Genomic DNA, 25699 nt, shown 5'->3' on the forward strand with positions numbered 1-25699 from the left:
GTCAGCCCTGCTTCTCACCAGCCTGGTACTGCTCCTTTTTATGAGGAGTGCCCTACATCTTCACGCTCCTCGGCCTTATATATGTGTGGTAGATAGTGTCCTGCAGAAAGGTCTCACCCTTCTCCCCTCTCACTTCACCCCTTCGCTCTTCTGGCCTTCTTTCTTCTCCCCTCTGCCAGCTCCTCAGTATCTGCTTCCCCTCTTTTTGACTTTTTACATCTTTACTTTCTCCTTGCTCTTACAAGGTTTCTGTTTCTCCTCCTTTTGCTGGCCTCACATCCTATGATCTGGGCTCCTCACCATTGTGCGATGGAAGTATTTGGTTATTCCTCAGTTCTCCCCCTTCTTGGTTCTCTCTGATGCCTCCTCACTGAGTCGCCCTTGTATCATTTCTGCTCTGTCACTGTTTCCCCTCTTCCTCTCTCCTTTTTCTTCGCCCCCCATACACAATAGATTGCTGTCAGCTGAAAGATAGTTCGTATGATTGTTTTGCTGTCATCTCTCCCAACGCCTCCATTCACAGGAGCGCGGTTCTGCTGAGGGTTGCGGCGCTATACAGCGGGTACGGAAAGTATTCAGACCCCTTTACATTTTTCACTCTTTCATTGCAGCCATTTGGTAAATTCAAAAAAGTCCTTTTCTTTTTCTCATTAATGTGCACTCTGCACCCCATCCTGACTGAAAAAAAAAACAGGAATGTAGAAATTTTTGCAAATTTATTAAAAAAGAAAAATATCATACGGTCATAAGTATTCAGACCCTTTGCTCAGCATTGAGTAGAAGCACCTTCTGAGCTAGTACAGCCATGAGTCTTCCTGGGAATGATGCAAGTTTCTCACCCCTGGATTTGGGGATCCTCTGCCATTCTTCCTTGCAGATCCTCTCCAGTTCCGTCAGATTGGATGGTGAACGTTGGTGGACAGCCATTTTCACGTCTCTCCAGAGATGCTCCATTGGGTTTAGGTCAGGGCTCTGGCTGGGCCAGTCAGGAAAGGTCACAGAGTTGTTCTGAAGCCACTCCTTTGTTATTTTAGCTGTGTGCTTAGGGTCATTGTCTTGTTGGAAGGTGAACCTTCGTCCAAGTCTGAGGTCCAGAGCACTCTGGAAGAGGTTTTCATCCAGGATATCTCTGTACTTGGCCTAATTCATGTTTCCTTCAATGGCATCCAGTCATCCTGTCCCTGCAGCTGAAAACACCCCTACAGCATGATGCTGCCACCACCATGCTTCACTGTTGGGATTGTATTGGGCAGGTGATGAGCAGTGCCTGGTTTTCTCCACATATACTGCTTTGAATTGTCATCAGAAAGTTCTATCTTCATCTCATCAGACCAGAGAATCTTATTTCTCATAGTCTGGGAGTCCTTCATGTGTTTTTTAGCAAACTCTATGCGGGCTTTCATATGTCTGGCACTGGGGAGAGGCTTCCGTCGGTCCACTCTGCCATAATGGACTGATTGGTGGAGGGCTGGAGTGATAGTTGACTTTGGAACTTTCTCCCATCTCCCTACTGCATCTGTGGAGCTCAGCCACACTGATCTTGGGGGTCTTCTTTACCTCTCTCACCAAGGCTCTTCTCCCACAGTTGCTCAGTTTGGCTGGACGGCCAGGTCTAGGAAGACTTCTGGTGGTCCCAAACTTATTCCATTTCAGGATTATGGAGTCATCTGTGACATGGTCTCTAGGTACCTACCCGCACGCAACCTTCAATCATCTCAAGATTACCTTCTCTACTCCCTCCTTATCTCTTCTTCCCACAACCGCATACAAGACTTCTCCCATGCTTCCCCCATACTCTGGAACACATCAGACTCTCACCATCAATGGAAACCTTCAAGAAGAACCTGAAGACCCACCGACAAGCCTACAGCCTGCAATGATCCTCGGTCTACTGAACCACCGCACGACCTGCTCTACTCTCTCCTAGTGTATCCTCACCCATCCCTGTAGACTGTGAGCCCTCACGGGCAGGGTCCCCTCTCCTTATTTACTTGTGTGTCCCTTGTCTTACACATGTTTATTATACTTGTCTATATTTCCCCTTTTCACATGTAAAGCGCCATGGAATAAATGGCGCTATATAAATGCATAATAATAATAATGGGGCCACTGTGCTCTTAGGACCCTTGAGTACTGCAGAAATTCTTTTGTAACCTTGGCCAGATCTGTGCCTTGCCACAATTCTGTCTCTGAGCTCCTTGGCCAGTTCCTTTGACCTCATGATCCTCATTTGGTCTGACATGCACTGTGAGCTGTGAGGTCTTATATAGACAGGTGTGCGCCTTTACAAATCAAGTCCTATCAGTTTTATTACACACAGTTGGACTCCAATGAAGGAATAGAACCATCTCAAGGAGGATCACAAGGAAATGGACAGCATGTGACTGAAATATGAGTGTCTGAGCAAAGGGGCTGAATACTTATGAGCATGTGATATTTTGGTCTTAATTTTTTAATAAATTTGCAAAAGTTTCTACATTTCTGTTTTTTTTTTCAGTCAAGAAGGGGTGCAATAATAATAATAATAATAATAATAATCTTTATATAGCGCCAACATATTCCGCAGCACTTTACAGTTTAACAGTTTCAAAACACAAGTCATAAGTAACAACGTTAACAATACAATAATTAAAGCACAATAAGCCGCCCCTGCTCGTGAGAGCTTACACTCTACAAAGAGGTGGGGGAGATACAGAGTACAGGTTTGTATTTACAATGGTGTATTTACAATGAAGGTCCAGCCATCTTGAGGGTGAGGGAAGGATGGAGATAGTGAATGGGCTATTCCCGCACACTTACACATAATATGACTGATTAGTGAACGTGATAGGCTGCTCTGAACAAATGTATTTTGAGAGAGCGCCTAAAACTGTGCAAATTGTGGATAGTCCTGATTTCTTGGGGTAGAGCATTCCAGAGGACTCACGCAGCACGGGAGAAGTCTTGGAGTCGGGAGTGGGAGATACGGAGTAGTGCAGAGGTTAGTCGAAAGTCGTTTGCAGAGCACAGCGGTCAGGTAGGCCGATAGAAATGAGGGAGGAGATGTAGGGGGGTGCCGCACTGTGGAGAGCTTTGTGGGTGAGAACAAGTACTTTGAATTGGATCCTATAATGAATGGGCAGCCAAAGTAAGGACTGGCAAAGAGCGGACGCATCTGAGTACCGATTAGTCAGATAGATGACCCTGGCTGCTGCATTAAGTATGGACTGGAGAGAGGATAGTCGAGTGACGGGGAGGCCAATTAATAGAGCGTTGCAGTAATCCAGGCGGGAGTGGATCAATGCTACAGTGAGGGTTTTTGTTGTTTCCATGGTGAGTAAAGGGCAGATTCTAGAGATGTTCTTTAGGTGTAAGCGGCAAGAGCGGGCAAGAGATTGTATATGGGATGTGAAGGCGAGATTGCTGTCAAACATAACACCCAGACAGCGCGCCTGCTGCCGGGGTGTTATGGTGCCACCCACGGAGAGGGAAATATCAGATTTAGGGAGGTTAGCAGACGGCGGGAGCAGAAAAAGTTCAGTTTTGGAAAGGTTGAGTTTCAGATAGAGAGCGGACATGATGTTGGAGACTGCGGACAGTCACTGGCGTTCTGTAGTACAGAGGGGGTAAGGTAAGGGGGGATTTGGATGTTTCGCCCCCAGCAGTTCGCCCCCGGGTACATTTCGCCCCCGCACATTTCGTCCCCAGCATTTGTCCCCCAGGAGGTTTCACCCCCGCACATTTCGCCCCCAGCAGTCCCCAGCAGTTCGCCCCCGGATGTTTCGCCCCCAGCAGTTCGCCCCCGGATGTTTCGCCCCCGGCAGTTCGCCCCCGGATGTTTCGCCCCCAACAGTTCGCCCCCGGATGTTTCGCCCCCAGCAGTTCGCCCCCGGATGTTTCGCCCCCGGATGTTTTGGCCCCAGCGGTTCGCCCCGGATGTTTCATCCCCAGCAGTTCGCCCCCGGATGTTTCGCCCCCAGCAGTTCGCCCCCGGATGTTTCGCCCCCAGCAGTTCGCCCCCGGATGTTTCGCCCCCAGCGGTTCGCCCCTGGATGTTTCGCCCCCAGCAGTTTGCCCCCGGATGTTTCACCCCCAGCAGTTCACCCCCCGATGTTTCGCGCCTGGATTTTTTGCCCCCAGCAGTTTGCCCCCGGATGTTTCACCTACAGCATTTTGTCCCTGGATGTGTCACCATCTGATGTTTTGCCCCTAGCATTTTGACCCCAGATGTTTCACCCCCAGCAGTTCGCCCCCGGATGTTTCGCCCCCAGCAGTTCGCCCCCGGATGTTTTGCCCCCAGCAGTTCACCCCCGGATGTTTCGCCCCCAGCGGTTCGCCCCTGGATGTTTCGCCCCCAGCAGTTTGCCCCCGGATGTTTCACCCCCAGCAGTTCGCCCCCCGATGTTTCGCCCCCAGATGTTTCGCTCCTGGATTTTTTGCCCCCGGATGTTTCACCTACAGCATTTTGTCCCTGGATGTGTCACCATCTGATGTTTTGCCCCTAGCATTTTTACCCCAGATGTTTCACCCTCAGCTTTTGGGGTCAACATGCAGGGAGCAAAACATCTAGGGCTGAACATACCTGGGGGTAAAATATACAGGACCCCAATTGCTGGGGATTCTTGTGGCTGCCTTTTCAGCAGCTCTATTGGCTGTCCTTAAAGGAGTATTATCACCCTAGAACACAAAAAAACTGACATACTTACCTGTCGCAGCTGCAGCTCCTTGGGTCCCGGACTGCAGTCTAGCGGTTCCCTGTGACGTCTTCTCCTGCTTCTGGCTGTCTTGTCATCTTGCCTGGATCACTGATCCATGAAGCATGATGAACGCCGCGGCAGTGAGGCTGTATGTCTCCTGGCCACTCACTGACATGACGTCACTCCTGCCCCATTCATCAGTCAATCCAGGGGGCAGGATGCCTCTTCTGTCACCAAAACACTGCTGCGCATGCGCAATGCCGCGATGAGATCAGGCAGAAGAAGAGGACGCTGGGAAGAAGGAGAGTACTCGTGGTGGCCTCTGGATCCAGCATGGCGATCGCTAGCCCACACAGTCAGGAGAAGATCAGACAAAGATGAGCAGAAGACCTCTAGGTAAGTACCAGGAGGGGAAGATTGGCAGCATGCTTACCACAACATGATTGCTGAAAGCATGCTGCCTTATTTTGCTGTTCGGCATGAGAATACCCCCTTAATGCAGGCTATGTATGGAAGCAGGGTTAATCCCACCAACCATCTCTGCAGAACTGAGATATTGGCTTTGCTGAACTAAAGTGGTGGTTAACCAGCTTCTACAGAACCTCTTTATCAGGTCTTCAGAAGGGGGGTTTTGGGATTAGCCCTCACAGAACACGCTGCCTGTACACCAAAGAATGGAGCAGCAGATAAAAGTGCTATTCTCACTTCAGGATCCCTTTTTCTATTGATGCCCATTCCTCAGATTAGGCCAAGAATAGGGTCCAGTTGTATTCTGCATTGAACCAGCAGCTTTCAGCACCAACGACAAGTGACTGGAAGCTGCAGCCATAGCTCTCCATGATTTCCGTGAGAAGAAGGGAAGATGTAACAGCGCCTGGTAAAGAGCTGATCCGCCGTGACATGCCTTATACAGCGGCACGCACTGCTCTATGCAGAGAAATGCATGTTCTGGATGGGACTCGATTGTGTGCATCCGGTCTGTCAGTAACAAACGGCCCTTTGGGGACAACCATTAACTTGGTGTGGCCCTTGGTGAATATGAGTCTGACACCCCTGATCTAAGACAAGCGACCATCATTTTACTGTCATGTACTAGTGGTGTTACACTTAATGGCTTCTTTTTGTCATCCATTACATATCATACTATACCTAGTGATGAGGTTTCGTATCGAACATTGCCTGCTCGGGTTCATCCACACCGATGACTTATTCACACAATGTGGAAGAGCATGGAAGAGGACTGAAGAGGACCCTCTGCGTCTGTCGGTACCTCATAGAACCATAGGAAAAAGGATGATCACAAGGCAATTATTGGTGTGTATAAAAATATAAGTTTTATTCAAACCATACTGCCAAAACTGGGGAAGTAGGAGACTAAAAAGACACACTCATTGCTCACAGTCACTCATTAATTCATTCATAATTAACGCGCAAATCCAGGAAGAGACAGCTACCACGAAAACGGATAGACACAGGGACTGCCAAAATATATCGCAGCTACAAGGGGCAGAACTGCAAAAGTACAAAAACGAAAGGCCAGCAGTCAAAATGTCTTAAAATGCAACATTTTATTAGTAATTAAGTAATATAATAAGACGTAGGTACATGGGGAAGGGGGAGGGGGACAAAAATCCACAAATGGCTGAAAAAAGGCCTAGTATGGCATCCCCATCTCCCAGGAATACAATCCCATGTGGTCGTACCATAAAAAACAATTATAGTAGTCATGAAATTAAGTAATTGTAGTATATAACTGCATAACAAGCCAAGATTCAGAGAACTTACTATGAGTAGAGGTATCTGGAAATGATATACATAATATCTAGACCTACAAGGGATCTGTGGTATTACCTGGATAGAATGGGGTTAAACCATGCGGCGGCCGGACCCCGACGCGCGTTTCGGAGCGTACTGCTCCTTCCTCAGGGGGCGTGGAAACTGAAAAAGTCCTAATAATAAACTACTACAAATATTAATATAGCCATAATTATATCGCAAGGTGTATAGGCCACATCACAGATTATGATCTAGATGTCCACCATAAAACAATGCCGCTTGCTTGGCAATAACCCTCATACCCATAATTACAATAATACTCCACAAATATAATCAGATAACCGTGGTCACTTTTGGTCCGCGCGACTGGAAGTAACGCTCACCACCCAGATGTGACACGTCACATCCGGGTGGTGAGCATCATTTCTGGTCGCGCGGTATACCACGCTGTGGCTGGGAGATATAAATAATGGAGACACATGGTTGGCGGCAGGCCCCTTGAGAAAGAAGCTGAAACGCGCGTCGGGGCGGACGCGCTAGTCCAGGAGGTAGCGGCACCCTGTATAAGAGATACCCAAAGGTAATTTTACCTGATTATATTAAAAAACACACTCCCCTTGAAAAAGCAAATGCAAAACGCGCGATGGGGTACCGCCACTACTTAAGGTAATGTAGCAACACTTTTTCTTTTATATATCTTCCTTATACCTTAGCTTTCAAATCTCTAATATGTACTCTGGTCATTTCTGCCACATGGATTAACTTTTCTCTACCTGGAGTTGCATATTTTTTCTTGGACACTTAGGCTAGTTTCACACTAGCGTTACTGGGCGCAGCGCAGGGCTGCCGCTAAGCTCCGCCCCCGCCGCGCCCCCTCCTATCAGCTGCATGTGATCAGCATACCCTATACTTAGCGTTGGGTACGCTGGTCATGCGTTGGTACACTTTTGCCCGCGCATCCGCCCTTTTTATGCTGCGTCGATGTGCGCCAAATGCACTGTGTTGCATTTTTGTGCGCTCGGTGCAACGCAAAAAGGGCGGATGCACGACAGAGAATTTTGGGATAAATTCACAATAAATTTTCGTAATCAGAAGCATCCATTGTTCATATCTCACATTAAAAACTCACATTTAGTTTCAGATTTTCTGATTTTATATCAAAAACATTAAATTGAAGCAAAATCTGGTGTGAAGGAGCTAAACAATAGTTTTCTCTACGACATGTATTGTCCCTGTGGAAAATGATATATTCCTGTTTAAAAATGCCTCCAAGATTCAAAAATGTCACATTTTCAAGGTCGTGAAAGGAATATCGGGGGCAGAAACTAGCAAAATGCAGAATTCCATGATAATAAAAGGTTTACATCAGGAAAAACGAGCAAACATGTAAGAAGTATTTGTGAAAAAAAGCATGCTAACGCAACGGGTCATTAGGTCGGGGTCATATGCAGCGTAAATGTCTAAATCCCATCCACACGCTCATGAAAAAATGCACAGTTAAAAAAAAAATGACATGCAGTGCAGCAGTGGCGTACCTACCATGTAGGCAGGGGACGCCACTGCCCTCGGGCCGTCAGGGGCCTGCCGCCAAGGGGTGTAATGCGCCCATGATCAGCGGGCACCCTGGATCTATCATGCTCTGGTATGTGCCTGTCTCCTCCTGGAGCTTGGCAAGGATAAACTAATACCGCCTGCTGCTGCGCTGCTTTCCTCACTCTGCTTCGATACAGATCCTGAGACGTGAGCGATCACATGATTGCATACATCATTCCAGGTCCTGTATCAAAGCAGCGTGTGGCAGCAGGTGGTGAATATTAATTAACCTGCCATGTTCTGGTAAGTGACCGACACCTACCGGGGCATGGTGTACCCTCTTCCCAGCACTGATTCAGCATTGGAACTTCATTTCAGGCTGTTGGCAGGCGGCATGGCAAAAGGGGCTGGGCAGAGGTTAGGAGACATGTTAATGAATCCTTAAGGACCATTCACATGCACTAAGGAGTTGCAGCAGACAATCTGCAGCTAATTTATAGCAGGAAATTCTACACTAAAATTGACATCTAGTGATGCGGGTTTGATGCGACAACCTTGTCCTCTGGCCGTGATTGACAATGGCTGGAAACCTGCACATCATGGTTGGTGGACAAGGTTACCACTCTGCTTATGAACATGGCAGACCACTGTATCTCAAAGGCAGGACTGAGCAGAGAATCAGACTGCAACTAAACAAGTGAGGCATAGTTGGAATCAGTAGGCCTCACCCTACATTTGTAATAGATAGTTTTTCACATTTGTGCAACATAAACTTTGCAATAATTCTATATAATGGAAATGTTAAATGCTCACCAGAGTCCTGCAGAAGGAACTGCTGCTGGATACCATCAATATTGATCCCCTGGAATTCCTGGGGAATAACAAGTTTGTCACGGGGTCCTTCTCTGGTATCACACAATCAACAGAGCAAGCGAAGAGTGAACAATTCACATTGGGGAAAAAAATTCCTTCCCGACTCCACATACGGCAATCAGACTAGCTCCCTGGATCAACGCAATATTAAGGAAACTAGTGTATATACCCTGTAATATTATACTTTTGAAGAAAGGCATCCAGTCCCTTCTTAAATTTTAGTAGTGAATCACTCATTACAACATCATATGGCAGAGAGTTCCATAGTCTCACTGCTCTTACAGTAAAGAATCCGCGTCTGTGAGTATGCTTAAACCTTCTTTCCTCCAGACGTAGAGGATGCCCCCTTGTCCCCGTCAGAGGTCTAAGAGTAAAAAGATCATTAGAAAGGTCTTTGTACTGTCCCCGCATATATTTATACATTGTAATAAGATCACCCCTAAGCCTTCGATTCTCCAAACTAAATAACCCCAAGTGTAATAACCTGTCTTGGTATTGAAGACCCCCCAGTTCCCTAATAACCTTGGTCGCTCTTCTCTGCACCCGCTCCAGTTCAGCTATGTCTTTCTTATACACCGGAGACCAGAACTGTACACAGTATTCTAAGTGTGGTCGCACTAGTGACTTAATAATAATAATAATAATAATCTTTATTTATATAGCACCAACATATTCCACAGCGCTTTACAGTTTAACAGTTTCAAAACATAAGTCATAAGTAACAACGTTAACAATACAATAATTGAAGCAAAATAAGACGAAATGAGATGACCCTGCTCGTGAGAGCTTACAATCTACAATGAGGTGGGGGAGATACAGAGTACAGGTGTGTATTTACAATGATGGTCCAGCCATCTTGAGGGAGTGAGGGATGGATGGAGATTGGGAATGGACAACACACGCACACTTACACAGAGAATTACTTTGATCAGTGAACGTGATAGGCCGCTCTGAACAAGTGTGTTTTGAGGGAACGCCTAAAACTATGCAAATTGTGGATAGTCCTGATTTCTTGGGGTAGAGCATTCCAGAGGATAGGAGCAGCACGGGAGAAGTCTTGGAGTCGGGAGTGGGAGGTACGGATTAGTGCAGAGGTTAGTCGAAAGTCGTTTGCAGAGCGCAGCGATCGGCTAGGCCGATAGACAGAAATGAGGGAAGAAATGTAAGGGGGTGCTGCACTGTGGAGAGCTTTGTGGGTGAGAACAAGTACTTTGAATTGGATCCTATAATGAATGGGCAGCCAATGTAAGGACTGGCAAAGAGCGGATGCGTCCGAGTACCGATTAGCCAGATGGACGATCCTGGCCGCTGCATTAAGTATGGACTGGAGGGGGGATAGTCGAGTGATGGGGAGGCCAATTAATAGAGCATTGCAGTAATCCAGGCGGGAGTGGATCAATGCAACAGTGAGGGTTTTTGTTGTTTCCACAGAGAGAAAAGGGCGGATTCTAGAGATGTTCTTTAGGTGTAAGTGGCAAGAGCGGGCAAGAGATTGTATATGGGATGTGAAGGAGAGATCGGTGTCAAACATAACACCCAGACAGCGTGCCTGCTGCCGGGGAGTTATTGTGGTGCCACCCACGGAGAGGGAAATGTCAGATTTAGGGTGGTTAGTAGACGGCGGGAGCAGAAGAAGTTCAGTTTTAGAGAGGTTGAGTTTCAGATAGAGAGTGGACATGATATTGGAGACTGCGGACAGACAGTCACTGGCGTTCTGTAGTACAGCGGGGGTGAGGTCGGGGGAAGATGTGTATAGTTGTGTGTCATCAGCATAAAGATGGTACTGAAAGCCAAATCTGCTGATGGTCTGTCCAATTGGGGCCGTGTAGAGAGAGAAGAGAAGGGGACCAAGGACTGAGCCCTGAGGTACCCCGACAGCGAGAGGAAGAGGAGATGACGTGGAGCCAGAGAACAAAACACTGAAGGAGCGGTCAGAGAGATAGGAAGAGAACCAGGAGAGAGCAGTGTCCTTAATGCCTAGTGATTGGAGCCTAGAGAGTAGGAGATGGTGGTCAACAGTATCGAAAGCTGCAGATAGGTCAAGAAGAATGAGCAGAGAGTGGTCACCATTACGTTTTGCTGTCAGAAGGTCATTATAGACTTATATAGAGGTAAAATGATGTTCTCCTCACGAGCATGTATGCCTCTTTTAATGCATCCCATTATTTTATTTGCCTTAGCAGCAGCTGCCTGACACTGGCCGCTAAATGTGAGTTTGTCGTCCACCCATACACCCAGGTCTTTTTCAGTGACTGTTTTGCCCAATGTTTTACAATTAAGCACATAATTATACATCTTGTTCGTTCTACCCAAGTGCATGACCTTACATTTATCCCCATTAAAGCTCATTTGCCATTTATCAGCCCAAGCTTCTAGTTTACATAAATCCTCCTGTAATATAAAATTGTCCTCCTCTGTATTGATTACCCTGCAGAGTTTAGTGTCATCTGCAAATATTGAAATTCTACTCTCTATGCCCCCTACAAGGTCATTAATAAATATGTTAAAAAGAAGCGGGCCCAAAACTGACCCCTGTGGTACCCCACTGCTAACCGTGACCCAGTCCGAGTGTGCTCCATTAATAACCACCCTTTGTTTCCTATCCCTGAGCCAGCTTTTAACCCACCTACACATATTTTCCCCTATCCCCATTGTTCTCATTTTATGTATCAACCTTTTGTGTGGCACCGTATCAAAAGCTTTTGAAAAGTCCATGTACACCACGTCCACTGCATTCCCTTGGTCCAGTCCAGAACTTACCTCTTCATAAAAGCTTATCAGATTAGTCTGACAGGAACGGTCCCTTGTAAACCCATGTTGATTTTGGGTCATAAGGTTATTCTTCTCCAGATACTCCAGTATAGTATCTCTTAGAAAACCCTCCAGGATTTTACCCACAGTTGAGGTTAAACTTACTGGCCTATAATTTCCAAGTTCAGTTTTTGTCCCCTTTTTGAATATTGGCACCACATTTGCTATATGCCAGTCCTGTGGTACAGACCCTGTTATTATGGAATCTTTAAAGATTAAAAATAATGGTCTATCTATGACTGTGCTTAATTCCTGCAGTACTCGGGGGTGTCTGTAACAATCGTAAAGTCTCTGCCATACAAGTATGGCTGCAATTTTTTTAGCGCCCATACGATGGCAAGGCACTCCTTTTCAATAGTGGCATAGGCAACTTCCCGATCCAGTAGTTTCCGACTGGCAAAAGCAACAGGATGTTCTTCTCCGGCGGCGTTCACTTGGCTAAGTACTGCCCCAATCCCAAAGGTGGATGCATCTGTCTGCACAAGGAACCTGCGTTTATAATCCGGGGCAGCGAAGACAGGAGCAGTGACGAGGGCAGTCTTTAATGCTGAAAAGGCATTCTCGCATGCCGTCGTCCACGTCACATTCCTAGGCATGTTCTTGCGGGTCAGGTCGGTTAGGGGCTTGGCCAAGGTGCTGAAGTTAGAAACAAATTTGCGATAGTAACCCGCAGTTCCTAAAAATGCAAGTACCTGCTTTTTAGTCTGGGGCCTACACCAGTTGCTAATGGCTACCACCTTGGCAGGCTCAGGCCTTAGTGTCCCACCCCCTACTCTATGCCTGAGGTACTGCACCTCAGCCATCCCTATTTGGCTCTTATCAGGGCGAATGGTCAGTCCTGCAGTAAGGATACAGTCCAGCACTATGCCCAAGTGTTTAAGATGTTCCTCCCAGGTTGTGCTAAAAATGGCGATGTCATCTAAGTAAGCACAGGCAAAGTCCTGACATTGTTGTAACAGTCAATCCACCAGTCTCTGGAAAGTAGCGGGGGCAGTTTTCATCCCAAAGGGCATTCCCAGGAACTCATAAAGCCCAAATGGAGTAATGATGGCTGAGCGCTCCCGAGCGTCCTCCGTTAGGGGTATCTGCCAGTACCCCTTGCTCAAGTCTAACGTGGTCACAAATTGGGCACTGGCCAGACGATCCAATAGATCATCAATCCTGGGCATGGGATAAGCATCACTCTTGGTGGCATCATTTAGTCGTCTGTAATCAACGCAGAATCGTGTTGTACCATCCTTCTTGGGGACCAGGACGACAGGAGAGGCCCAAGAACTGTGAGATGGCTGAATAACTCCCAGTTGTTTCATCTCCTCCAGTTCGTTCTTTATCATGCCTTGAACAGCCTCTGGAACCCGGTAGGCAGCCTGCTGGATGGGGCGTTGTCCGGGGGTTTCCACATGGTGGCTGGTGAGAGTAGACTTCCCCGACTTTGAGGAGAAAGCAGCAGCCCTCGGCCTTAGTACGGCGACAATATCGTCCTTTTGTATATCCGATAAATGGGAGCCCAGGGGCACTTGTTCCAGTGATCCTCCCGCTTGGGCAACCTGGAGGAGATCTGGGAGATACTCGGCGTCGGCGGTATCACTAGGGGGGTGGCAGACAGCTAGAACAGGCAGAGATCGGTCGTGGTAGTCTTTCAGCATGTTAATGTGGACGGTTTTCTGTCGTCGACCGCTAGAGTCCAGGGCAATAACATAGTTAGTGTCATTAATTTTCTTGACAACCTGATAAGGGCCTTCCCACACTGCTTGAAGCTTGTTGGCAGGGGAAGCAGTAATCATGAGCACTTGCTGTCCTTCCATAAATTCCCGGTTCCTGGCATTACGATCATATCAGGTTTTTTGTCTGGACTGGGCCATTCGCTGATGTTCTTTAGCGAAGGTAGCTAGCTGGGCGAGACGGTCTCTGAGCTCTAGAACATAGGGAACGATGGGCATTCCGGTATCTGAGATGTCTCCCTCCAAATGTTCTTTCAGAAGAGTGAGAGGCCCACGGACCTTCCGGCTAAACAGTAGTTCGAAGGGAGAGAACCCTGTGGACTCTTGGGGAACCTCCCGATAGGCGAAGAGGAGATGTGGCAGGTACTTTTCCCAGTCTTTTTCAACGTCAACAAAAGCCCTCAGCATATTTTTTAGGGTTCCATTAAAGCGTTCACATAGTCCGTTGGTCTGCGGATGGTATGGGGTGGTGCGAATGGCTCGAACACCACAGGTATGCCATAGGGACTGGACCAGATCTGACATGAACTGAGTGCCTTGATCCGAGAATATTTCACTAGGAAACCCTACCCAGGTAAAGATGGTAACAAGGGCCTCGGCTACCTTTACTGCTGTAATACTGGACAGGGCCACAGCTTCAGGATACCTAGTGGCATAGTCCACCACGGTCAGGATATATTTTTTCCCCGACCTGCTGGGGTGGGCCAGAGGACCTATGATGTCGACGGCTACACGTTGAAATGGTTCCTCAATTATGGGCAGGGATTGCAGGGGTACCTTATGTCGAGCTCCTGGATGCCGCATTCGCTGGCACACATCGCAGGTGCGGCAATAATGGGCTACCGACTGCGAGACGCCCGGCCAGTAAAAACTTTGGGTGAGTCTCTTTTCAGTCCTTTTTCTCCCTTGATGCCCAGCCAAGGGGATGTCATGGGCCAGTTGAAGTAGCTGTGCCCTGTACTTCTGAGGGACAATGAGTTGCCTGGTTGTTGCGTCAGGGTTGCCCTGGTCACTGCCCTTTGTTACACAATAATACAGTCCGTTTTCTCGAGTGAAGCCATCCCCATTATCTCCCATGTGGCCAGTTTCTGCCTTTCGCCTAAGGGCTGCTAAGGTAGTGTCACCCTCTATTTCTCTCATAAACTCCTCTCTGTCCCAAGACTCTCCCAATGTAGTAGCAGCGAAAGTATTGGTTACCAATTCTGATGCGGTTCGTGGTGGTTGCTCCCCGGTGGGGTCCGGATGACGTAGTGCTTGAAGGGCCTGTAGTCGGGTGACTGCTCCCACAAATTGGCACTGTAACTCCCCAATGTCGTTCCCAAGGAGGATATCTGCAGGAAGTCCTCCCATAACTCCAATCCAACACAGTTTTTCTCCACAACCATAATCCAAACGCACAGAAGCTCGCTGTATATATTTGTGGGCACCCCCCGCCAGGACAATGGGAATTCCCAGACCCTGGTAAATTGCCTCGGGTCGAACCACACGGGGGTCAGCGATAGTCAAGAATGCCCCCGTGTCTCTAAATCCTGACACTTTGTATCCATCAATAAAGACATCCTGCAGGTGGCGTTGCCGTTGCTCTGAGTAGCTAAAGGACAGAGGCCTGAGTCCGTACACTCCAGGAGGAGTATCTATGGTGCCGTGGTCGGTGGTCCACTCTGGTGGGGGTGGTGGTAGCTCTTCCTCAGGTGTGGTGGAATGTACAAGATGCACTGGACGAGGTGGGGCTGCGTGGGGCTCCCTCCGAATCCTGGAGGGACAGCCAGACTGCAAATGTCCAGGTTGCCCACACCCATAACACCTCCTCTCTGTGATATCCCCAGGTCGTGGTCGGAACTGTTGGGGCCTAGGATTGTGACGCGTGATTGTCATCGGCTTGCGACTAGGTGGAAGGGCAGATATAATTGGACGGGGACGGGGCGCGGGAGCAGGCCGTGGTTCATTGTCCAGAAGCCTCCTCCATTGCGGCCGGATAGTAAGGGCTTCATCGGCCAGGGCTGCAGCTCTATCCACGGTACACGGCGTGCGCTCCCAGACCCATTCCCGTACCTCTGCAGGGCACTTGGCAAGAAATTGTTCTATAAGGAACGCCTGTATAACATCTTCCACAGTAAAGGCATTTTCTGCTATCAGCCATCTCCGACATGCCTCGGACATCTTATGTGCATACATCGTAAACGATCCCCCCGTGGTGCATGGGAGGTCTCGGAACTTGGCCCTATATGAGTCAGGGGTGATAGCATGGTAATCCAGGATAGTCCGCTTTACAATGTTATAATACCGATTCCGCAGTGCATCAATGGTTCGGTAAGCCTCCGCCATGCTTCCGTTCAGGAGCCCCACTAACAAACGCATCCAGCTAGAATGGGGCACCTCCATCACAGCACACTGCTGCTCAAAGTCTTTGAAGAACCCCTCATCTCCAGAAGCCTCATCAAATGGCTTAAACTCTGTCCGGGTGATCGGTACAGGCTCCCGGATTGTTGGGGTTACACTCCACATTGCGTTACTCCCTTTTTCAAGCTACATTGCTTCCTGTTTCTGCTGTGCCCGGCGGGCAGCCTCCTCCTTGTACTCCTGAGAGATGCCGGGGCCCAGAACCGCCATCTCTTCTTCATACCACACCAACCACTGGCTTTTCTGGATGGGGATCCCTGTCTCCAGTGCTCGTCCTTCAGACATCTGGGAGGAGGTGGCCGGGCTAGCGCCCACCAGTAGATCGATTAAGGCCTCTTTAGTCAGTCCCTGGTAGTTCAGGCCCAGGTCTCTGGCTCTAACCTGTAAACTGCATACAGTCCAATTTCTGTGCTCACTCTGTGGGTGGTTCTCCATTGGGTTACGCTCTGTTGATCCCACTGCTGCCACCAATTGTCACGGGGTCCTTCTCTGGTATCACACAATCAACAGAGCAAGCGAAGAGTGAACAATTCCAAGACCTTTATTCAGGCAAAAATACGAAAAGGTCCATATTCAGTCCACCACACAAAGGATAAGATAGTCCAGAATAAGAATGCAGTCCAGTATCAGGATAAAATGTCCAGGGAAACTAGATTCCAAAACTCTAGCACCAGAGGATAAAATGGGTCCTTCTCTCTCTGAAGTGCTGTCTGTACACGATCCTGTCCACACCGGAACTGACTTGTCCAGCTGCTGTTCTCCCCACCCCCTTCCTTGTCCAGGGGTAGTCAAAACAAGTTGGGGCGGTTTCCAGGCCTCCCAGAGGAGAACAAAGGGCCTTAGGGATTAATGCACTACAGGGGGTCATGAAGAGACAGATACAGTGAGGCTGTAGACTTACAATGTAATAAGAAAAACACTATGAAAATAACTGAAATAGAAAAATAGGAATATACAAAAAATGATATCCACATAACATATCACACCATCACAAAGTTGATCAAGGGTTGAGGGCAACCTTGGAATATTGCCACATTGCCTTGGTAATCGTATTGTTTTCTTCAGTCATGCTTTCTTTGGGACAAGTGCTACAACATTAGAATGGGCTCCTGAAATGACTTCTGTGAGAATCTGTGGTGTTGTCTCCTGTGTTGTCCTTGCCCTGGTGACCGCCTCATTGACAAGTCGGATTGCTTCAGGTCTTGCTGCTTGTGCTGCGTGGTTGTGGGGATTGGGTACTTGCAAGTCGACCGTTTTTCACACACCCAGATGGAATGGACATCGTCAGCCGTCCGTTTGGAAAATACGTAAATGTGATTCTCGTAGACCAACTTCTTCCCACGTTTGCATAGAACTGAATTCATACTTGTAGAAAGTGAATTGCTGTGTGAGCTGACTGATGTTTGTGCTAGTACACCTCTCTCTTTGTAGAGATTTTAGACACTGCTATATTCTGATGTAAAGATGGAATAAGAGCTAGTCTAATGTAACTTGCAGGACTCCAGACATAAAAATTCTTACAAAAAGCAGCTCAGTGCTGGGTCAGGTAAAAGTTCACAAAATGTTTTGAGTTTAGAGTGGTTTACATTCCCCACCTAAATCAGGCCTCATTCACACTGCATTTTTTGAATCCGTTTATTTTTTTCATGTTATGTTTATGTAACACAAAAACGTTTCAGAAACGTTTTGGAAAATGTCTTGTTAAAATTGCGGCAAAATGCTCTGACACTATAATGCAATCAGTTGTGAGGGTTACAGATGGAAACAGTTGATTTAACATGTCACAAAACTGCTGCACTCTGTACGGTACTTTTGTGACATGTGGATTGATGACGGACGGGAACAAGGACAAACTGGCGAAACATCCAAACACAAAATTCTGGGGGCAAAACAGGGTATACACATCCGGGGGCAAACTACCGGGGTGAACTGCTGGGGGCAAAACATCCGGGGACAAAACATCCGGGGGCGAACTGCTGGGGGTGAAAAATCCGGAGGCGAACTGCTGGGGGCGAAACATCCGGGGGCGAACTGCTGGGGGCGAAACATCCAGGGGCGAACTGCTGGGGGCGAAAAATCCGGGGGCGAACTGGCGGGGGCAAACTGCTGGGGGTGAAACATCCAGGGGTGAACTGCTGGGGGCGAAATATCCAGGGGTGAACTGCTGGGGGCGAAACATCCAGGGGTGAACTGCTGGGGGCGAAACATCCGGGGGCGAAACATCCGGGGGTAAACTGCTGGGGGCGAAAAATCTGGGGGCGAAACATCCGGGGCCAAACTGCTGGGGGCGAAACATCCGGGGGCGAACTGCTGTGGGCGAAACATCCAGGGGCGAACTGCTGGGGGCGAAAAATCCGGGGGCAAACTGGCGGGGGCGAAACATCCGGGGGAAAACTGCTGGTGGTGATAAATCCAGGGGCGAACTGCTGGGGGCGAAAAATCCGGAGGCGAAACATCCGGGGGCGAACTGCTGGGGGCAAAATGCTGGGGGCGAAACGTACGGGGGCAAAATGTGCGGGGGCGAATCCTCCTGGGGGCGAAACGTACGGGGGCAAAATGTGCGGGGGCGAAATGTACCTGGGGGCGAACTGCTGGGGGCAAATTGCTGGGGGCGAAACTTCCTAAAACCGGTCAGGGGATGACGTGTATAGTTGTGAGTCATCAGCATAAAGATGGTACCGAAAGCCAAATCTGCTTATGGTCTGTCCAATTGGGGCCGTGTAGAGAGAGAAGACAAGGGGCCAAGGACTGAGCCCTGAGGTACCCCGACAGCGAGAGGAAGAGGAGATTGTTAGGAGTCGGATTTCTGCGTTTACTCCGCAGGGATCCAGATCCTCACATTCTGCAGTCTCCTGCTGTTTATCTACTGCAGAGGAGATTGCAGAGGAGATTGCCTTGCTGCAAATCTCTCCTGAGGCTAAAGGGGGTTTTACACTAAGCAATATCGCTAGCAATATCGCTAAAACGTCACTGGTTTTGTGACGTTATAGCGATATTGCTAGCGATATCGCTATGTGTGATACTTACCAACGACCGGCTCCCCCGCTGTCCATCGCTGATCGCGCTAGAATGTCCGGCTCCATTTCTCGTCGGGCGCTTCCTGCTGGGCTTCCTGCTGTGACGTCCAGCGACGCGTGGAGGCGGGCGGGAGGACGCAGGATCGCTGTGTGTGAATGGTGAGTATCGTGCGCTGCGTCGCTGCTGCATCGCTGTGAGATCTTTCTGTATGAAAGCTCACTAGCGATCATTTAGCGATGCACCAGCGATCCTGACCGGGTCGGATCGCTGGTTGGATCGCTGGTGCATCGCTAAATGTAAAAGGGCCTTAAGTCCTTCTGTCCTCTTACTGGGCATGCTCATGGGACGATCTCCCATTGGAGATGTGCTCAGGTCCCGCTCCAGTTCTCATTGGTCCATCTCGGAGACCTGGAAGCTTGCGGAAGGTCCCGGCTGCTACAAAAGGCGCGCATGGCTGTTTCGCCATGCGCTAGTATAGACTACACTTGCTATATGTGAATGGTGACGGATGTATGATTCTGGTGACTGACTCATTTGAAACCCCTTCCCTCTGATATTACGCATGGTGATAGGGAATTAGTTTAGCAGTCAGCGCCAGTCAGTGGCAAGCCTTAAGCCTCTGTGCTCACCGCTACGCTAGCGTCCGACATTGCGCTTGCTATCTGGCTTTGTCGTCGAGCGGCAGTGTCCTACACCGCGCTGCAGTTGCAGCCCTTTTAGGCGTTTGCAGCAGCGACGTCGCACACATGGTAGGTCTAGAGGGATGCAGCTCCTGTCTTGGGTCCTGCTCCTGTGACCAGATACCGTGTGTGCATCTACCTGAAGCCTGTATCACTAACAGGCTCAGCGTTTTTGTGTTTTTTGTTGCGGCGCTTCTGTGTGTGAACAGAGGCCGCTCTGCGCACTCCGGGTGAAGTTGAACCCGTGCGCATTATACCGCCATATTGCACCTCTGTCATTACCTAGCAGCGGTGTAACATCTACTGCACGGTGGACCCCGAGTGGCGAACGCACTTTATTATTTTTATTTTAGTGCGTTCCGCTGTTCCTAACAGAGATGACGTGGAGCCAGAGAACAAAACACTGAAGGAGCGGTCAGAGAGATAGGAAGAGAACCAGGAGAGAGCAGTGTCCTTAATGCCTAGTGACTGAAGCCTAGAGAGTAGGAGATGGTGGTCAACAGTGTACAAAGCTGCAGATAGGTTGAGAAGAATGAGCAGAGAGTGGTCACCGTTACGTTTTGCTGTCAGAAGGTCATTGGTCACTTTGATGAGTGCAGTTTCAGTCGAATGTAGGGGGCGGAAGTCGGACTGTGAAGGGTCTAGAAGGGAGTGAGTGGAGAGGTAACAGGTAAGGCAGGAGTAAACTAGGCGCTCCAAAAGTTTAGAGATAAAGGGGAGATTGGAGACTGGTCTGTAGTGGTTTGTGCAGGATGGGTCGAGAGCAGGTTTCTTTAATAATGGAGTAACGATAGGGTGTTTGAAGGAGGATGGAAAAATTCCCGAGAGAGAGAGAGATTAAAGATTGCAGTTAGGTGAGTTGTGAAGACTGGACTGGAGGAGATGTGAGGGAATGGGGTCGGTAGTGCATGTGATTGGAAGAGAGGAGTCTGAAGACTTCTTCTGTGATGGGATCAAATGTGGAAAGTGAGCCAGGGGAAATGTAGGAAGGGATGGGAGTCACAGCACTTGGTGGTTGGGAGCAGATTTCCTGACGGATATTATCTATTTTCTCTGTAAAGTGGGAGGCCAGGTCATCAGCACAAATGTCAGTGTGATAGACACACTGTGCAGAGTGTACATTAATGAGAAAAAAAATGACATTTTTTGAATTTACTAAATGGCTGCAATGAAACAAAGAATGAAAAATTTAAATGGGTCTGAATACTTTCCGTACCCACTGTATCTCAGAAAAGGATCAGCAGTCTGACATCAGACAAGCCGGGTCCTTATTTCCATCAACATCATCTGTCAGAGTCAGGAGGTCTAAATACACATTAGATTGTCGGCTGACATATTAGGTGTGTATGAGGACCTTTAGGCTCTGCAGAAAATGTGTATGGGAACCTTTAGGCTCTGTAGATCGTTGGCAGATCCGGCTACACTTGGCGAGATTTGATAATAATCTAATGTCTGTGGTTGTCCTAAACATAAGTAACTGTAAATAGTACTAAAATACGGTGCCATACACAGTCAATAGCTGCCAGCAGTCCGCTATTCTTCCTGGCTCCCCTGTATGCGTGCATGCTCAGTTTGGATGAATGTGCACACGTTTTTTACTGCAGAGCGGGGAAAGACTCCTCTGGTAGCAGCTTATCAACAATGGATTTTAAAATGCCTGATTTTTCTTTCCCGCTTTTTGTACACATAGATGATCCAAAGATTGGGGGGCTCTTCTAGCTTTCTTGTATTGTGTTTTGCCTCCTTTAGCTGAATCTATCAATGATCTCCATATGAATAGCTTGTGTCTGGCCAGTAATAGAAGGTCCAATCTTTTACGCACTTCCATGTCCCTTCATTCTGCATTTCCTTCTCCTCTACCCCATTCATGATGGGTATAATGTGACCCCATTAGAGTTGTGCCTATGGGACCAGGACCTTAGACCTACACTGTCCTGTTTTTGTTCCTTGCATCATTATAGTTAGTACACACATTGCCTCATTCATGTGTTTGATGTTCCCATTGATGGTAGAAAGTGACGATGCCCTGAAGAACCTACGTGACCACAATAAAGCCAGGTATTCATGAACATGTGTTTCCTCTATGAGATTAGGTCGATTATTTTTTGTAATTCCATCATATCTTGCCCCTGCCAGGCAGACTCTCATCAAGGTATTGTTTAGACTCCTATTTGGTGACAGGAGATTAGGAGGTGCCAGAAACATGGGGTGTGAGACCCTCACCTACCTGTAGGAGTTTTACAATAATGCTCAATTCATGAGTGCCGGCGGCAGTGCCAGGTTTTCATGTGAGAGACTCGCACGAGAATGGTGCGAGTCTCTCGCAAGTGAGTATGAGCCCTAAAGAAAATTCTCCCGATTCCGAAAACTAGTTCCTTCCTGCCAGACACAAACCAATTCCTTAATATTATTCACAATCTCGCTAAGATTCCTCCAGAAACCATACTAGTCACTCTACAAGTCTAGAGCCTCTATACATCCCCATCCCACATAACCTGAGCCATGAGGCAGTAAGAATCCTACTAGATAAGACCCAGGTCACCCCGAAATCAAACTGTCTGGAACTACTCCACACAATTCTGTGTAAAAACTATTCTTTGTGGGTGGTGGGAGACAATTTCTGCATTGAGCTAGAGGTACAATTGCTTTGAAGAAGGCTTCAGGGCACCCAAGGTAGTCCAGCATGTGCCTCCAGGACCGTGTCCTAAAGAGGATTCAACCACGGGATCATTTCAGCCCCAGTGCAGAGCTTGCTCAGGAATGGCAGCAGGCAGGTGTCACTGCATCTGCACGCACTGTGAGGCAAAGGCTTTTGGAGGTTGGTCTAGTCTCCAGAATGGCAGCAAAGAAGACATTTCTCTACTAGAAAACAGTAAGGCAGACTGACATTCTGCGGGAATTACAGGGATTGGACTGCAGAGGACGGAGGTAGTTATTTTCTCTGATGAAGTCCCCATCAGACTGTTTAGGACATCTAGAAGAATGATTGCCTGGAGGAGAACAGGTGAGCTCTACCATGAGTCCTGTGTCTGCTAACAGTGAAGCCTCCTGAGACCACTCATGTGTAGGGGGCTGTTCATCCATGGAAGGGGCTCACTCACAATATTACCTAAGACCACGACCAAGAATAAAGAATGGGATCTAATCATCCTTCAAGAGCAATTTCTCCCAATCATCCAGAGCAATTTAGTGATGAACAATGCTTTTTGTAGCATGATGGAGACCGTGTCACAAGGCAAAATTGAAGTTACTCAGTGAAAAAAGCATTGAAATTTTGGTCCATGACCAGGAAACTCCCCAGATCTCAGAACCTTTGGTCAATCCACAAAAAGTGCGTGGACAACAAAAATGTCAGAAATAGTGATAAATTCCAAGCACTGAGAAAAGAGGCCATCAGTCAGCCGCCCGATATCCAGCTGAGGCGAAGGGCAGAAGTCTGGAGAAATGAGGGGCAGCTCTGGGAATATAGAGAAGTCACAGAAACATCAGATATTTGTCTATAAAAGTGTAAAAACTTATGAAATGTTTATTGTACTTCAATAGAAACATCCAAATAAAAGATCTAAAAACATTAAAGCTGTAAACTGTGAAAACGAACATTTTGTCATTCTCAAAACATTTGGGAATGGGAATATTTGGGAAAGTAGATTGAGGTTCCCCATTAATAACTGACAATACCAAAAAAAAAAATCATAAAATGTCAAAAGGTCCAGATCATCTAAAATGGAGGGGCTTGGTTCTAAACTATGCACCAGTCTTTAAAGTTAAATCAAAGGAAATAAACGTCATACTCGGAAAAGTTAATGACCTTTAATGTACAGAAAAGAACATTTACAGGAATAAATACATATGACAATGGCTGAACCCGTCTGCAGGACAGAGTGAAGGGAGCAGTGGTGTGAAGATCTGCAGCCCTAATTGTCCAGACTCATGAGTAAAGCGGTTCCTCTCTTTATCCAGTGCTCTGGAGGTGATGAACCTGTTTTAAGATCCACACCGATCACAAAGGAGGCTCGACCTGTGGACCCACACCGGACCGGGTAATAATAACAGGGGCAGGAATACAGCCCTGAGAAGATAAAAAGAGGTTGTGGAGATATGTTTAGCTTCTTTATGCATATATGTATCCATACGTCTCATGGTTTCCAGTAAAAGCCCGTCACGTACCCTTGCTGCTCTTCTTCTTGCTCTCTGTGGGTCTGAAGTGCACAGTCGGGAGAGGACACACAAGTTGCATTGGATCTGCTTCCATTAGACAAGAATTTTTCTTGTCCCATCCAGCACCTTCCAAGTATAAGCCGCGGATCCATACCCCATCCTGAGGAAACAAGTATCACAAGGGTCATATACAGCTTCTATCAATATACAGAAGTCTCATGTGTCTGTGTAGGCTAGTTCTCACCTTTGGAGGATATACCAGGTTATTATCATCTACTGTCGAGACGACAAATTCCCATGATAGAGAATCAACCGACACCTACAGAAGAGACCATGCATTGTTATAGCTTCTGTGGTATGGATATCTTAAAGCGCCAGCCCGCTATTACAGAACAGATCAGACGCTTACGTTATTTTGTCGGGCTGCACTCTGGAGTACAGCAGTCAAGAATCCTGTTGGGAATGTGAATGCTGAAAGCCAATATATGACCGGTGGACGAGCTGTCTCTGCCCAGCGTGCAAACATCTCCACACGTAAGGCCAAATCTCGCGTCCAGGATGCCAATGGTTTCAGCGAAGGATATGCCTAAAAGCAGAAATTGAAATGTTGATATCAATAAAACAGCATCATCATTAATACATCATCATCATCTCCCCAGTCTGTCCTCACAGCATCAGCATCTCCTCATATCATCTCCTCATTCTGCTCTCACATCATCAATATCTCCTAGTCTTATTCTCACAACATTATCATCATCTTCTTATCCTGTCCTCACATCAACAGAATCTCCTGATCCTGCTAGTACATCATCATCTCTTCATCCTGCCCTCACATCATCATCATTTTCCTCATCCTGCCCTCACATCATCATCATTCTCCTCATCCTGCCCTCACATCATCATCATTCTCCTCATCCTGCCCTCACATCATCATCATTCTCCTCATCCTGCCCTCACATCATCATCATTCTCCTCATCCTGCCCTCACATCATCATCATTCTCCTCATCCTGCCCTCACATCATCATCATTCTCCTCATCCTGCCCTCACATCATCATCATTCTCCTCATCCGAACCTCACATCATCATTCTCCTCATCCGAACCACACATCATCATCATTCTCCTCATCCTGCCCTCACATCATCATCATTCTCCTCATCCTACCCTCACATCATCATCATTCTCCTCATCCTGCCCTCACATCATCATCATTCTCCTCATCCTGCCCTCACATCATCATCATTCTCCTCATCCTACCCTCATATCACCATCATTCTCCTCATCCTGCCCTCACATCATCATCATTCTCCTCATCCTGCCCTCACATCATCATCATTCTCCTCATCCTACCCTTATATCACCATCATTCTCCTCATCCAAACCTCACATCATCATCATTCTCCTCATCCGAACCTCACAGCATCATAATTCTCCTCATCCAAACCTCACATCATCATAATTCTCCTCATCCAAATCTCACATCATCATCATTCTCCTCATCCGAACCTCACAGCATCATTATTCTCCTCATCCTACCCTCACATCATCATCATTCTCCTCATCCGAACCTTACATCATCATCATTCTCCTCATCCTACCCTCATATCATCATCATTCTCCTCATCTGAACCTTACATCATCATCATTCTCCTCATCCTACCCTCATATCATCATTATTCTCCTCATCCGAACCTCACATCATCATCTTTCTCCTCATCCGAACCTCACATCATCACCATTCTCCTCATCCTGTCCTCACATCATCATCATTCTCCTCATCCGAACCTTACATCATCATCATTCTCCTCATCCGAACCTCACATCATCATCATTCTCCTCATCCGAACCTCAAATCATCATCATTCTCCTCATCCTACTCTCATATCATCATCATTCTCCTCATCCGAACCTCACATCATACTTCTCCTCATCCGAACCTCCCCTCATCATCATTCTCCTCATCCTGTCCCCTCATCATCTCCCTATCCTGTCTTCACGTCATTCTCTTCAGTACCATACTCACATCATCATCTTCCCATCCTGTTCTTACAT

General features: G+C 47.7%; 1 protein-coding gene across 1 annotated transcript in view; it reads right to left on the reverse strand.

The window, feature by feature from the left end:
• Positions 1 to 23282: 23282 nt before the first annotated feature.
• DNAH2 (dynein axonemal heavy chain 2) overlaps positions 23283 to 25699 on the reverse strand; it is a 149895-nt gene continuing 147478 nt past the window's right edge. The window contains exons 85-88 of the mRNA XM_073547053.1: positions 24056 to 24232; positions 23891 to 23965; positions 23656 to 23806; positions 23283 to 23557 (exon numbers count right to left, since the gene is read on the reverse strand). Coding sequence (XP_073403154.1) covers positions 23403 to 23557; positions 23656 to 23806; positions 23891 to 23965; positions 24056 to 24232 — 558 coding nt within the window. The 3' untranslated portion in view covers positions 23283 to 23402. The remainder of the gene's footprint in view (positions 23558 to 23655; positions 23807 to 23890; positions 23966 to 24055; positions 24233 to 25699) is intronic.

Source organism: Dendrobates tinctorius, unplaced genomic scaffold, assembly GCF_039654945.1.
Source record: "Dendrobates tinctorius isolate UK_male_01 unplaced genomic scaffold, ASM3965494v1 ptg000151l, whole genome shotgun sequence".
NCBI lineage: Eukaryota > Metazoa > Chordata > Amphibia > Anura > Dendrobatidae > Dendrobates > Dendrobates tinctorius.